The sequence below is a fragment of the Urocitellus parryii genome, chromosome 15 (genome assembly GCF_045843805.1).
Source record: "Urocitellus parryii isolate mUroPar1 chromosome 15, mUroPar1.hap1, whole genome shotgun sequence".
Taxonomy (NCBI): domain Eukaryota; kingdom Metazoa; phylum Chordata; class Mammalia; order Rodentia; family Sciuridae; genus Urocitellus; species Urocitellus parryii.
Genome location: NC_135545.1, coordinates 48,527,145 through 48,541,875, shown reverse-complemented (window position 1 = coordinate 48,541,875; position 14,731 = coordinate 48,527,145). Strand labels below are relative to the sequence as shown.

Here is a 14,731-nt window from a genome sequence, read left to right as displayed (position 1 = left end):
CCAGTGCCTCTAAACCTGCCTCACGGGTCTTCCCGAGGACCTGTGGGTGGATTGTAGAAGCTGGCTTCGAGGGCCGTGGTGAAGTCAGCTCTTTGTCCTTAGGTGGTGGTGCCCACCCGAGTGGGGCAGGGCTACGTATATGAGGCCTCCCAGCTGGAACAGGATGAGTATGACATCCCACGCCACCTGCTGGCCCCAGGACCCCAGGACATCTACGATGTACCCCCTGTTCGGGGGATACTTCCCAGCCAGTATGGCCAAGAGGTAGGTGTTGGGGATCGAGGGGTGGGAGAGGTCAGAGATGGCAAGCCTATGCCTCTGCTTGGCACCTCCCTTGGGGAACTGGATTTTCTTAGCCCTAGCTAGGCATCCACAGTCTGTCCTGGGGTGGGTGCCACAGGGTTCCAATCTTCCCATTAAACCCAGGTGACCCTGACACTTGTATTACTGTACCTTTTTTCCTGCCAACAGGTATATGACACACCCCCCATGGCTGTCAAGGGTCCTAATGGCCGAGACCCATTGCTGGATGTATATGATGTGCCCCCCAGTGTGGAGAAGGGCCTGCCACCATCTAATCACCACGCGGTGAGCACTCTGTGAATGCTAGGACCTCGGAGGTGTCGAGGGGGCTGTGCGGGTGTGCTTGAGCCCATGCACTACCTGGGTGGGGACTATGTCTGCAGACCACAGTGTAGCCCCTCTCTTGATCTGGAACAGATTTGGGCTTGCTTATGAGCTTTGTCATCCAGAAGATGGCCCATTGTTGGACCTTCTCGAAAGGTTCTTGAGAGAATATCAGCAAGATAACCACTGAATTTGTCATCTGAACTAGGACAGGTATGGGGAAGGGGAGGTACTGATTTGAACTCAGGGGCGCTTGATCACTGACCCACAAACCCTGCCCTATTTTGCATTTTATTTAGAGACTGGGTCTCACTGAGTTGCTCAGCACCTTACTAGCTTTGAACTTGCCATCTTCCTGCCTCAGCCTACCAAGCCATTGTGGTTGCAGGCATGTGCTACCATGCTTAGCTGAACCAGGACATTTTTTTTTTTTTTATATGTTGATGGGCCTATATTTTATTCTTTTTTTTTTTTTTTTTTTTAAATATGCAGTGCTGAGAATCAAACCCAGTGCAAGTTCTCTACCACTGAGCTACAACCCCATCCATGAACCAGGACACTTTGAGAGCAAAAAAGGGACTGATAATTATATAGGACTGTCCTGGGCCAACCCCAAGTACAATCCATACAAAGCTCAGCCAAGTACCTGCTACAGAGTAGAAAGTTCCCAGGTGGAGGTGATGGTGACGGAGGTAGCAGTGCTGATGGTGGCAGTGGTAGTGTTGGTGATGGTGGAAGAGGCGGTGGCGGAGGTAATGGTGTGATGGCAGTGGGGGTGGCAGTATGATACTAACCTCACAGGGTTACATAAACTAGTAAACATCCTCACAGCAAACCCAAGAGGGGCTTCTCTCATGGGTGAGCAGATGGGCATAGAGAAGCGGAGTCATCTGACTTCAGAGTGGTTGACTCCTTAGCCATGGCCCTTAGGGCTGACGTGTGAACCTAGGCTGGGTCTGTGTGTGGCTGGTTCCAGCCCTGGTTCTTGGGACAGGAAGATGGGAAGACAGCCTTGACCATCTCTTGGTCCCCCAGGTGTATGATGTTCCTCCATCGGTGAGCAAGGATGTGCCCGATGGCCCACTGATGCGCGAGGAGACCTACGATGTACCCCCTGCCTTTGCCAAGGCCAAGCCCTTTGACCCAGCTCGCCACCCGTTAATCCTTGCTGCACCTCCCCCGGACTCCCCGCCAGCTGAGGATGTGTATGACGTACCACCCCCTGCACCTGACCTCTATGACGTGCCCCCTGGCCTGAGGAGGCCTGGTCCCGGCACCCTGTATGATGTGCCTCGTGAACGGGTGCTTCCTCCTGAGGCAGCTGATGGTGCTGTGGTTGATGATGGTGTGTATTCTGTGCCCCCACCAGCTGAGCGAGAGGCTCCTGCCGAGGGCAAGCGCCTGTCGGCCTCCAGCACAGGCAGCACGCGCAGCAGCCAGTCGGCATCTTCCTTGGAGGTGGCAGTGCCAGGCCGGGAGCCCCTGGAGCTAGAGGTCGCTGTGGAGTCCTTGGCACGGCTGCAGCAGGGTGTTAGTGCCACTGTGTCCCACCTTCTGGACCTGGTAGGCAGTGCTGGTGGGGCTGGAGGCTGGCGTAGCACCCCTGAGCCTCAGGAGCCACCAGTGCAGGACCTACGGGCTGCAGTGGCTGCTGTCCAAGCGGCTGTCCATGAGCTACTGGAGTTCGCCCGCAGCGCCGTGAGCAATGCTGCCCACACTTCTGACCGCACCTTACATGCCAAGCTTACTCGGCAGCTACAGAAGATGGAGGATGTGTACCAGACATTGGTGGCACATGGTCCAGTCCTTGACAGTGGCCGGGGAGGTCCAGCATTTACCCTTGAAGATATGGACCGTCTGGTGGCCTGCTCCCGGGCCGTACCTGAGGATGCCAAGCAGCTGGCCTCCTTCTTGCATGGCAATGCCTCACTGCTCTTCAGACGGACCAAGGCCACTGCCCCAGGGCCTGAGGGGGGCGGAACCCTGCATCCCAATCCCACTGACAAGGCCAGCAGCATCCAATCACGGCCCCTGCCCTCACCCCCAAAGTTTACCTCCCAGGACTCTCCAGATGGGCAGTACGAGAACAGCGAGGGGGGCTGGATGGAGGATTATGACTACGTCCACTTGCAGGTGGGTGTTCTCCCTACCCAGGTTCCTGGGCTTTAGCTCTGCCACCTTTTTTGCCCCCAACACACACAGGGTTCTTGTGGTCAGTCTTTTTTGGGGGAGGGGGGTACCAGGGATGGAACCCAAGGGCACTTAACAACTGAGCCACATCCCCAGCCCTATTTTTGTATTTTTTTTTAGAGACAGGGTCTCACTGAGTTGCTTAGGGCCTTGCTTAGGGCTGGCTTTGAACTCGCAATCCTCCTCTCTTAGCCTCCCGAGCCTTGGGATTACAGGCATGTGCCATCACACCCAGCTTTTGGTGAGATTTTGACTCCAGGCTTGGTCACTGATGAGTGCCAGTACCTAGTGTGGTCATACTTGGGTCCTGTAGCACTGGGGCTACAGGACTGAGTCTCAAACAATTTGGAGCTGGACTTTTGGTGATCCCAGTCGAGGTGGCTACAAACATGAAGGTTTGGGGAAATAGGAAGGATAGGAAGGTCGGGTAGGGCCAGGTCTCTGAGGTTGGGTCCCCAAGCAGGTACCTTTGCGCCAGCTGAGAAGTCCTGGTGATGAGCATTCCAGACTGAGGGCCTGTAGGTGCCAAGGCCCACAGTGGCACCAGTGGGTGGGGACCAGATGGCCAGGCTTTGTAGATCAGGGGAGAGGATGGATTTGATTGCTGCTGTGGGAACTAGATCGGGGAGGCTGGCCATAGCCACATTGGTGAGTCACATGGGAGTGCAGGGGCTTCACCTGTGCCCAGCCCCTTCCTGCAAGGGATTCTTGCATGGGCTGCCTTCCTAGCCTTCGTGCACATGCAGTGCCACCTAGTGGTGCCTGGGCCCTCACTGTGCCCCTGGTGGCTCCTGGTGCTTCTAGTCCGAAGACACTCCTCAGCCCAGGCTTGTCTCCCCCTCCAGGGGAAGGAAGAGTTTGAGAAGACGCAGAAGGAGCTGCTGGAAAAGGGCAACATCATGCGGCAGGGGAAGGGCCAGCTGGAGCTGCAGCAGGTGAGCCCTGTCCAGCCAGGGAGATCCCAGACCCCCTGCTTGGCCTGACACATTTAGTCCCCAGCTTCTCCCAGCAAGGTCATTTCCTCTCCAGACCCACCTGCCACTACTTTCCCCCCACAGCAAGTAACTGTCCGGTCTCATGACCATCTGTGTCTAAATTTTGACTTGGTTTGTTAATATTCAGTTCTGTCCTACCTTATCCAAGGTGGGGTCCCACTGTGTTGCCCATGAACTCCTGGGCTCAGCCTCCTGATTAACTGGGACTTCAGGTGCACATCTGGCCTAAACCAATCGATTCATCCATCTGTCTATCTGTCTATCTATTTATCTATCTATCTATCTATTTATTTATTTTTGTGGTGGCAGTACCAGGGATTGAACTCAGGGGCACTCGAACACTGAGCCACATCCCCATCTCTATTTTGTATTTTATTTAGAGACAGGGTCTCAGTAAGTTGCTTAGCAGCTCACTTTTGCTGAGATTGGCTTTGAACTCGTGATCCTCCTGCCTCAGACTCCCAAGCTGCTGGGATTACAGGTGTGTCCCACCTCATCCCGTGATTAATCTGATTTATTTTAAAGTGATTATTCTAGAGCTGAGGGTATAGCCTTGTCATGGAGAGTCTTGTTACCATGCCAAAGGCCTTGGGTTCTACCCTGGTACCAGTCAATGAAGTTAAGTTAGTGTTAATTGTCAGAGACACTGTAGGGAGCCCAGAACTGTGTGATAGAGCAGAACACAAACCCTGGCAGGGAGAGGTGGTCATGGGAGTTGGGTCCAGCTGGTTTCTGTCCCAGGTCCTTCCTGTACCTGCTACAGAGGAGACTTTGTGAGCAGTTAAACTCTGGGCCTCTCAGCAACCCACTTCCCCACCACAATAAAAACACTCTTCTTAAATTCTTTTTGAAGGCCCTATAACATCTATTGTTAGCTTTTTATTTTTAAAATATTTTTTATTGTAGATGAACACAATATCTTTTTTTTTTTAATTTTTAATATATATTTTTTAGTTATCGGCGGACACAACATCTTTGTTGGTTTGTGGTGCTGAGGATCGAACCCGGGCCGCACGCATGCCAGGCAAGCGTGCTACCGCTTGAGCCACATCCCCAGCCCCGAACACAATATCTTTATTTTATTTTATTTATTTATTTTTATGTGGTGCTGAGGATTGAACCCAATACCTCACGCATGTGAGGCAAGTGCTCTATTGCTGAGCCATAATCCTAGCCTTTTTACGTTGTACCAAAATGTCCTTATTTAAATAACACTGCTTCATTTATCTGCAGAGTTTTTTTCATAGTTTCAGTCATCTCCTAGGTTAGGAAAGGGGGGCTAAGGGGGGCTGGAGTTGTGGCGCTCAGTGGTAGAGCACTTGCCTTGTAAGTGTGAGGCACTGGGTTCAATCCTAACACCACATAAAAGCAAATAAAGGCATCAAGTCCATAGTCCATATACAACTAAAAAAAAAAAAAATTCTAAGAGGATTTATTTCCAACTGTGAAGATAATTAAAAGAGTTAAAATATAGAATAGCACAAAATAAAGACAATGACATTACCCACCAAGGTACGAAGCCAGGCAGAGGAGAGAGCCTGTGCCACCCTAAGCCCTGGCCACATGGCTTCCACTGTCAACTGGGGCATGTGGAATGTGAAATGATTGAGGAGTGCCTGGCACGAAGAAGATACTTAGGAAAAGGAGCATTAATAATTGAAACCAAATATAGATATCCATATTTGAGAAAATAATAATTTGTGACATTTAAAAAATATTTTATGAATATTTTTTTCAATGTGCTGAGGATCAAACCCAGTGCCTCACATGTGCCAGGCAAGTGCTCACCACTGAGCTACACACCAGTCCCTGGAATCTACATTGTTTTAAGAAATAGCCACCTACTTTATCCTCCTTCTGTACTCTTGCATCATGGGATCCCCCCACCAGTACTGGGAATTGAAACTAAGGGTGCTTTTCTACTAATCACATCTCTAGCCCGTGTTCAAAATTGTGTTTTGAGGGGGCTGGGGTTATGGCTCAATGGTAGAGTGCTTGCCTAGCGTGTGCGAGGTCCTTGGTTCAATCCTCAGCACCACATAAAAGTAGATAAATAAAATAAAGGTATTGTGTCCAATTATAACTAAAAAATAAAATTTAACAAAAAATTGTTTTGAGGCAGGGTCTGAGTGGCCAAGGCTGTCCTCCAACCTGCTGCCTCAGCTTCTCGAGTGACTGGAATAGCAGATGAGCGCCCGCGCTCCTGCCTCCAGCATGTTCTGTTCTAATCCTGTTCTTGGACACTTTGGTTGTCCCTAGTTTTAGTTTTGTGAACAGTAGTGCACATGTCTGTCTGAGAGCCTCACCTTTGTCCTGCTCCCCCACCTCCCCAGCTGAAGCAGTTTGAGCGCCTGGAGCAGGAGGTATCACGCCCCATAGACCATGACCTGGCCAACTGGACGCCGGCCCAGCCCTTGGCACCAGGGCGCACAGGTGGCCTAGGGCCCTCAGACCGGCAGCTGCTGCTCTTCTACCTCGAGCAGTGTGAAGCCAACCTGACCACGCTGACCGACGCAGTGGAAGCCTTCTTCACCGCTGTGGCCACCAACCAGCCGCCCAAGATCTTCGTGGCGCATAGCAAGTTCGTCATCCTCAGCGCCCACAAGCTAGTGTTTATTGGGGACACGCTGTCACGGCAGGCCAAGGCCGCTGACGTACGCAGCCAGGTTACCCACTATAGCAACCTGCTGTGCGATCTTCTGCGTGGTATTGTGGCCACCACCAAGGCTGCTGCCCTACAGTACCCATCACCCTCTGCTGCCCAGGACATGGTGGACAGGGTCAAGGAGTTGGGCCACAGTACCCAACAGTTCCGCCGGGTCTTAGGCCAGCTGGCCACTGCCTGAGAGCAGATGACAAGGGTGTGGAGGCAGGGGAGGCGGCAGCAATGGCCCGAGCTACCCCAGGCAGCCATCCTGAGAGTGGATGCCCCACAGGCTTGGGGACAGGGAACCCCAGCTTTGCCTCCGGCCCAGTGCCCTCTACTGTCCAGGGATTTGTATATATTTATGACAGGGCAGGATGGTGGGATGGCACCTCAGAGGAGCCAGCTGGTGCTGTCCCTGAGACAGCTATAGGACCAGGAGGGTGGCCACAGAGGGCCAGGGTGGAGGGCTTCAGTCCCCAGGGCTTCCTGTGGCCCTTGGCCTAACCCTGTCCCTGAGACGGGTAAGTGCAGCAGTGGCATATTCCTTCTCTGTGGGAGAAAACCTGAAAGAACTATTTTTCATTATTGATTTTCCAATCATTTGACTAATAGTCTACATTTAATAAAATTTTGAAAATGAAAAGCAGCTGCCTAAGGAGTGTGAGGGTCGAGCCAGGGCTGGTGGCTGGGAGGCAGATGGGCCCTCAGATGCTGTGGAGTATGAATGGCAGATTTAAGGGGGAGTGATGTAAGAGAAGAGGACTGGGTGGCCTCTCAGGAGGGTGAAGGAAAAGTGGGTTCCCTTAGAAGAAAACCAGGGCCCTCACAAGTAGGGCCGGCCTGGACCTGGGAGATGAAGCCTCAGGTACTGGACGGGATGGGGAGAGGGCTGGGCACAGCCTGCCACTGGATACAGGGCCTGAGGCCCAGAAGTCTCCGTGTGAGCACAGCCCATCAAGGCGGCAGCTGTGTGGTCCCCTGGCATATGGTGGAGGCCATTCCAGAGAGTGCGTGTCCACACACCAGCAGCCAGCCCCTGCTGCCAGAAAGCAGCTCCAGGAGGAGGATGAGCCCTGCTGGGTCCCATAGAGCAAGGACACCGCTGGAGGACATTGGTTGTGCACACCAAGAAATTGATTTTCACAGAATTTATCTAAAATTGTTCTTTTGCGGGGAGGGGGAGAGTAGTTACCCGGGATTGAACTCGGGCGCACTTGACCACTGAGCCACATCCCCAGTCCTGCTTTGTATTTTATTTAGAGACAGGGTCCCACTGAGTTGCTTAGCACCTCGCTGTTGCTGGGGCTGGCTTTGAACTCGAAATCCTCCTGCCTCAACCTCCTGAGCTGCTGGGATTACAGGCATGCGCCACGGTGCCCAGCCAAAACTGTTCTTACAGGGAAACTCATTTCAGTTTGTGGGATTCCCGAAGTGTACTATTTGAATCACACGTGAACTAGTTCTCTAAGTTGGGAGGGTAGAGGCCCAGAGCAGGCCCTTGCCCTCCCCAGGCTTCCACCAGCAGCCTGTGGCCCGTGGGGGCTCAAGGGTGTGCCAGGTGCTCCTGCTGTTGCCCCCAGCTCTGGCCATTCTGCATAAGAACTTGGCTCTGTCTGTACAGAAGTGGGTAAGGCCGGGTGATCTGCCAACCTACTTAGTTCTTAGTTCCACAGAGGGGCCACCTACACCCAGCAACCCCTAGCAAATTAGGTGGGGGCAACAAAGGTGCAGGAAGCTGCTCCTGGTAGGGTTTGAGGGAGAGCGGATTATGCATATGTTGGGGTAGGAGGAGGCTTGGCTACCTTCCAGAACCTCTCAGAACCAAGGCATGATGTCAGTGATGCAGGCACGTGCAGTTGCCCCAGGATACAATGTCCACCAAGGTCTAGGCTCCCTTCTTCTGGCAGACCAGAGGGCCCCCAGAGTCACTCTGTAGAAGAGACAGGACCTGTCTCCAAGCCTGAAGGGGGTGCCTGGCCCACTGGAATCCAGGGAGCGGGCAGGGAAATGACTTTTGTGGGCACAGTGATCATGACCAAACTGCGCACATGTGGACTGGGTGGCAGTCCAGCTCTGCTCCTGGAGGAGCCTGGCCATCGTCTGAAGCCAGCTGGCTCCTCCAGCTCACAGAGCCCACGTGGGGACTGGATTCCCGTGGGCAGCACCGCACCAGGCCTGGCCAGGGGACCCTCCTTGGGCATCTTTTAGCATCAGTCTGGCCTTCTGGTGGGCACTGGGGAAGGTGAAGGTAAGCAGAGAAGGGTAGAGGGGAGGGGGCAGCTCAGGCCTCTGGGGAGAGAGGAGAGCTGTGGCCCTCCTGGCCTGACCAGATCTGGGCTGTCAGTGAGTGAACAGCACCAAGTGGCCCCAGCACAGATCATCACTTCAGTGATCTTGCTGCCCCAGGACTTCTTACATTTGGCAGTGGCCACAAGGGGCAGAGCCACTTGCTATAGCTTGTTGGGGGTCTTTGGCTGCAGAGAGAGGAGGCAACAGAGACAGGGCCCCATGACCCACCCAGGCCACGTGGAGGGGCATCCAGGAAGCGCCCTGAACCTTGATAAAATCAGCTGTGGGCACAGCACCTGTCAAATCCCACCCCAGGCAGAGCTTCAACAGAGTGCAGACCAGCCATGCCCTGCCCACCTCTGGGCACCTCAGCCCTTCAGCTGCTGTGGACAGGCAGTGTGAGGGCCCCTTCTTTCTTCCCATGGAAGAGGTGGACTTCTCTGATGAAGACATCGAGACCAGGTAGCACCTCCCTCTTCCCCTTCCTGCCTGATTCTGTCAGTGATAGGCGAGAACCCTGGGCCCAGCAGGGTTGGGCTTGGGCCTGGAAGGCAGAACCAGGTGCTCTAGAGGAAGAAAATCAGGCCATGGACTGTAGGAAGGACTGGTGAGGAAGGTGAGCCAGGGCCACCCTCCCAGAGTTCTGGACCAGAACTGTCCATTGGACTCCCAGTCATGATGCAGGGGAACTGTACTCTCCCTGCCTGGCCCTGGAGAGCCCTGGAGGCCTGCTTGTGCTTGGAGTTTGCTTCAGGCTCTGTCATTAACTCTCATTTTCATTTTGTGTTCGGTGGATCTTTAATTTAGAGGATTTGAAAGAAATGGAATGATTTATGACTGCTACAATTCAGAAGTGTGCTTGGAATTTTGACCAGAATCTAAATTGCATCTCCCTAAAAAGCCCCTGTAGGAACACAGGCTTGTGCTAGGTGTTCCTGCAGCCACTGTGACCCCTGACAGCCTGCAAGGAAGCTGGCCTTGGAGCTGGGCCGGCAGGCAGGAACCCAGGCTTGAGAGGAGGGCAGGAAACCTTGGCAGGGTATTGTTGAGGAGGACAGCACACAGGTCCCCTAGGGTGTGCTTAAACACTCTTGGGACCAGGGTGGGGCCTGGGTGGACCTCTGAGTGGAGGACAAGGGAGAATTCTGAGGATACTGGGCTGGGAGACAAAGTGGGCTCAGAGCAGGTGGAATAGGAACAACAATGAGGCAGAGGAAGCTGTGGAGACCCAGGGAGAAATGACACGTGACATTCAGGGTTGTTCAATTTTTTATTTTCATGTTTTTCAACAATGCACAAGGGCTAGGGGTGTATATCAACAGTAGAGCACTTGCCTAGCATCCCCAAGGTCCTGGGTTCAAGCCCCAGCACCACAAGAAACCAATGAGAAAAACGTATTCATTGGTTACAATGCTAGGGACGAGCCCAGGCCTCGCTCATGCCAGGCAATGCTCCAGCCCTGAGCCACATCCCAGCCTCACAAACGTTTCAGAAGCAGAAGGAATGCGTGGGAAAGAGAAGACATCTGGGGAGAGTTGCTGGTGGGCCCTGAAGGGCCAAGGGCACTGGCCAGGGGCTTTGCCCATTCCTCAGGAGGTCTCACTCCCAGAGCCTGCTGTCACACCAGTCCATCTCCTGACTACCTCAGCCACCTCAGCACCTGAAGGGGCTCCTATTCAGAGGCAAGCCAGATGCCCTGGCTACCATGCAGTGTCCCTTCCTGGGGTGAGGAGAGGTGGCAGCCCATACAAGGGCTCATGGCTGACACTTCAGAGGGCAAGGAAGTGTTCCCAGTAGGCTGCACCCTAGCTGAGCCACTGAATCTCACAGGGCCTCAGTGCATCCCACCCTTGTTTTGGGTCTTGTTTTCCCTGTTTGCACAAAGAAGGCACAGGACTGACTGTCCAGGGTTCCCCATGCTGCAATCCAGGTGGCCTGGGGGCAGGTCTTAGGAGGTGAAGTGGCAGCACTGGGGTGGCTGTCTCTGCAGGTTGCAGCTGAGTTATAGGAGGTTTTGCTCAGACCCTTTTGCTTCTGAGTGCAGTGCTCGGTTGAGGTTGAGAGGGATGAGGGTCCTCTGGCACTGGGGACCCCAGTTTTCTGAGCTTAAGGCTTACCTGACCACACAGTGGGCAACAGTGACCACCCAGTTCTCGCTGATGAGGGAACCCTGCAGAGGTGGAAGCCAGTGCTGTCCTGGGGAGGAAGAAGGTAAAGGTCACTACTCCCACCTGGGCTGCACCCCTAGCGTGGCCAGCACCCCAGAGTGACCCCCCACATGCCCAGAATGCCCTCTCACCTAAGGGACACCTGCCAAGGCCAGGGGCTGGGGACAGCATTCTTCCCATTGATGATCCTGGACGGGCCCCTCAGCATGGGGAGGAGGGGAGACTCTGAAGCCTCGAGGGTGGGGACAGGGCAAGGAATGGTGTGCCCAGCAGGCCAGGGTAAAGACCTGACACTTCCAGGCCTCCTTGGCACACTTGGCAGGGCACTCCGCCCCTAGCCTGGCAGCCATCTTCAGGTGCCCTTGCAGAGGGGGCATTAAGTTGGGGATCAGAGTTAGGAAGCTGGGTTCAGAGACCCCCACAGTGGGCAGCTGCTCTGACCTGCTCTGTTCCCCTTTGAGCTCAGAGTTCTGGGACACAGGCCTCGGTTACCCTCCCCTGAGAGTCTGCAGCAGGAATGTCCCCCCTGTAGAGCTGGGGCCAGTGAGGCTGAGGGGTGGGACTCACCCTGGCTCCCAACACTGCACGGCTCAACCGGGGGCAGGATTGGGGGTGAAGGGGACCCAGCCTTAATGTCAGCACGGGCACCAACCAAAGGCAGTAGGTAGGGGTCAGGGCAGGCTGTGGTGCTGAAGTTAAAGAGGCGAGCGCACCTGCCTAGGGCTGCCCCTTATATCCCTGAGCGCCAGGCTGTTATCTGAGACCTTGGAGTGATAATCCCTTCCCTGGGTGTGTGCCCTGGTGGGAAGATGTGATAGAACAGGGCTGGCAGGGTCCCTGGGATGGCAGCAGCTGCAGTCCACAGTGGAGCGTGGGGCCAAGGGCCAAGCCGGGGCTGAACAAGGGGACATTTGACCTGCATTCTTCCTCCTCCAGCCCTGCTCTGAGGTTGCGTTCAGAAGCCCACCATATGAGCCCCAACTTCATCTCTTGTGTTCTGGAGGACCTTGCACAAATACCTGAGTCCATTTGTTGTTCAAATACCCCTGGGTAGTATGGTCAAGAGGGGAGAGGTTTGGGGACCAGGCTTTTGCCCCCTGCTGTGGAACAGAGGAGTGACTAGCCAGGGGTTGAGGACGCACCACCTGGTCTTGGGAATGGCCAGGAAGGCTCAGTGAGGGCTCTGCTGGAGGTCTGGGGTAGCCACTTGGGCTGAGAGGCTCAGAGGGACAAGCTGCCATTCACTCCGTGCAAGGTCCCCTCCTTCAAGAGTCAGTGTGCACAGGATCCTGGAGGTGGGCATGTGGCTACTTAGGGCAAGACTGAGACTATGGAGCAGCCAGGGTGCTGGGCCATCAGCTGCCCCACGAGAGCTGGCGGAGGCCGGGCTCAAGGCACAGGGCTGGGCATGGAGGCAGCAGGTAGACCTGGCTACTTGTTTGATTCCCAGGGTGGGAACTGGGAAGGAGGGAGAAATTTGGGGTTTACGCTGCAGTTGTAGAGAAAGCCCCCAAAGGGCACAAGAAATGACATTGCATGGATGACTATGATGTATTTGTTCACAGTACAGGTTTTGGTGTCAGAAGCTGTGGAGCCTCAGGCAATTTACTTACCCTCTCTGCTTCCTTTCTATGTGTGACAGAAGAACATGATCCATGTCGAAAGCACCAGGACCAGGCCTAACAGTCCTTGGTTTTTCTTGAGCCAACTGCCTGCTCATGCCCTTTGCTCATGTTAGAAGATGGGAGAGGCATGGCCACGTGTATCCGGTGGGAAAGCAGGAGGGGAACAGGATTTAGTGTCCCCTGGCCTGTAAGAAACCCTACTGTGTGCACATTGCAGTTCACCCTGTCAGCCAGGCTGGCCAGGCCTCTCCTGGAATAGAGAAGGAAAAGAAACCCAAATCCCTGCCTTTGGCAGACACATGGGGTGGGTGGGTTCTTCAAGGAAAAGTCAATTAAAAATAAATAAGTCAAATATGCGTGGCCACCAGCTCAAATGTTATTTTATCTTTATCTTCATTGATACAAAAAGGCCAAGGCCTTTAGGACACTCTGAAAGGACACCAATTTAACAACCTCGGAGTTTCCTGAGTGACAAAGGATCCTGCAGGAGGTGCTGTCATTCAGAGGGAACAGCAGAGGCAGCCCCTGGTGGCGGAAGGGCTGAGCCCAGGGGACAGCAGCGGGGGGTTCAGCGGTTAAGGGAGCAAGGGCCTGGCGGGGCCAGCTGACTGGCTGCCCAGAGGGCCCAGCAGGTGGGGAGGAACCCTCCCGGGACCCATCCCGGACCCGCCCCTGCAGCCCCGCCCGCTGCGACACGTGGCAGTGGGAGCCTGCACCTCCGGCTCGGGCCCTGGGAACCCGCGCAGCTGCGGGGGTCGGGTCGGGGCGCAGGTGCGGGACTCCGGCTTGAGGGACCCCGCAACCCGCCCCGCCCTGCGCTCGCGACGCTGACCCCATCCGAGACCCAGAAACCCCGAAAGCGACGAGTTAGGGGCGGGTCTGAGGCTGCGCGGGGGTCCGAGGTCCGCGCCACTCCGGGACCACAGCCGGGCCAGAGGTGGCAGAGGAGTCGTCCCTGCTGCCCGGGCGCTGTCGCCTTCCTTCCTTCTCCTTCCTTCCTCCCATGGGGGTGGGGGGGCAGAATGCTGGACTCTGTCCATAGGCTCTGGAACTTCATGTGACACGGTCGTGCGCGGTCCTCCTTTCATCCTGCTCCTGTCACCACGCTTCTGAAGCTCACCCGGGGGTTCCAGGGGGGCAGCAGCTTCTCCCTTTTTGTTAAGGGCATCCCTGTGCGTGTGCTGTGGTCTGGGAAGTCACCTCTGCATCTTGATGTGGACGTCTGCTGGCCTTCTTGGGAATGGGCCTCGCGCACTGGACTGTTCACTTACAAATGGCTAAGATGGCAAAGTTGCTGTTATGTGGGCTTCGCCACCATTCAAGTCGTGCCACTGATTGTCCACCTTTTCCTTCAATAGGAAACGGAGGCTTTGGAACCCTGGCCCCATTCTGAGGGTCACCTTCGTGAAATTTCCCTGCCGGAGTAACAGGCCTGCCCAGCATTGGGACATTGGAGGGGACTGTGGGGCACTGGGCATGGGTCCCTTTGTACTGGCACTTCTATTTTTTTTAATTTTTTTTTTTATTTTTTAGTTTTTCAGTGGACACAACATCTTTATTTATATGTGGTACTGAGGATTGAACCCGGGCCACACGCATGCCAGGCCAGCACGCTACCGCTTGAGCCACATCCCCAGCCCCAGTACTGGCACTTCTAAAGGGCATAGAATTTGGGAACTGTTTACCCCAAAGATTAGGACGTTTCTCACAGAGCCAGTAGTTGACCTCACAATCCCCGTGGGGGGCAATTTAAGAGCGCTTCTTTGCCCAAACTCTCCCCACCAGGGTTCATCCCGCTCCAGGTGGGGTGGAGGGGAATGCTTTCTGCATGAAAGGTGCATTTTGCCCCCTCAGTCTAGCAGGTCCCACTGCAGCTCACTTGGAAGACAGTCCCCCTCTCGTGCTGTGTGCAACCCGGTGTTTCCGCTGACTTCCTCTCTGCCTGCCAGCTCTCAGCATCCCCAGTGCATGTGCTGCTAAGTGGACGCCAGCTCCCACTCCCAGGGTGCCAACAGCTTCCAAATTGAATGGTCTCTCGCTCCTCCACACCCAGCTAGACCTCTGCCATGGCCAGTGTCCCTTGGGTCAGATGCAGTCATGTGGCAGAGCTTAGCCAATGGGATGTAGGTCCCTAGAGTGTGTCACTTTCAGGCCTGATCCAGGGGAGCTCCCAAGGAAGTACCACCATGC

The 14,731-nt window shown here is 54.8% G+C and overlaps 1 protein-coding gene across 8 annotated transcripts in view; it reads left to right on the top strand.

The window, feature by feature from the left end:
* The window catches only part of Bcar1 (BCAR1 scaffold protein, Cas family member), a 38,482-nt gene extending 31,431 nt beyond the window's left edge, over positions 1–7,051 (top strand). For all 8 annotated transcript variants that reach the window (XM_026399237.2, XM_026399238.2, XM_077792888.1 and 5 more), the window contains exons 3-7: positions 103–264; positions 472–588; positions 1,663–2,760; positions 3,663–3,752; positions 6,146–7,051. In XM_026399237.2, the coding sequence (XP_026255022.1) occupies positions 103–264; positions 472–588; positions 1,663–2,760; positions 3,663–3,752; positions 6,146–6,658 (1,980 nt within the window). In that variant the 3' untranslated portion in view covers positions 6,659–7,051. The remainder of the gene's footprint in view (positions 1–102; positions 265–471; positions 589–1,662; positions 2,761–3,662; positions 3,753–6,145) is intronic.
* Positions 7,052–14,731: the final 7,680 nt, after the last annotated feature.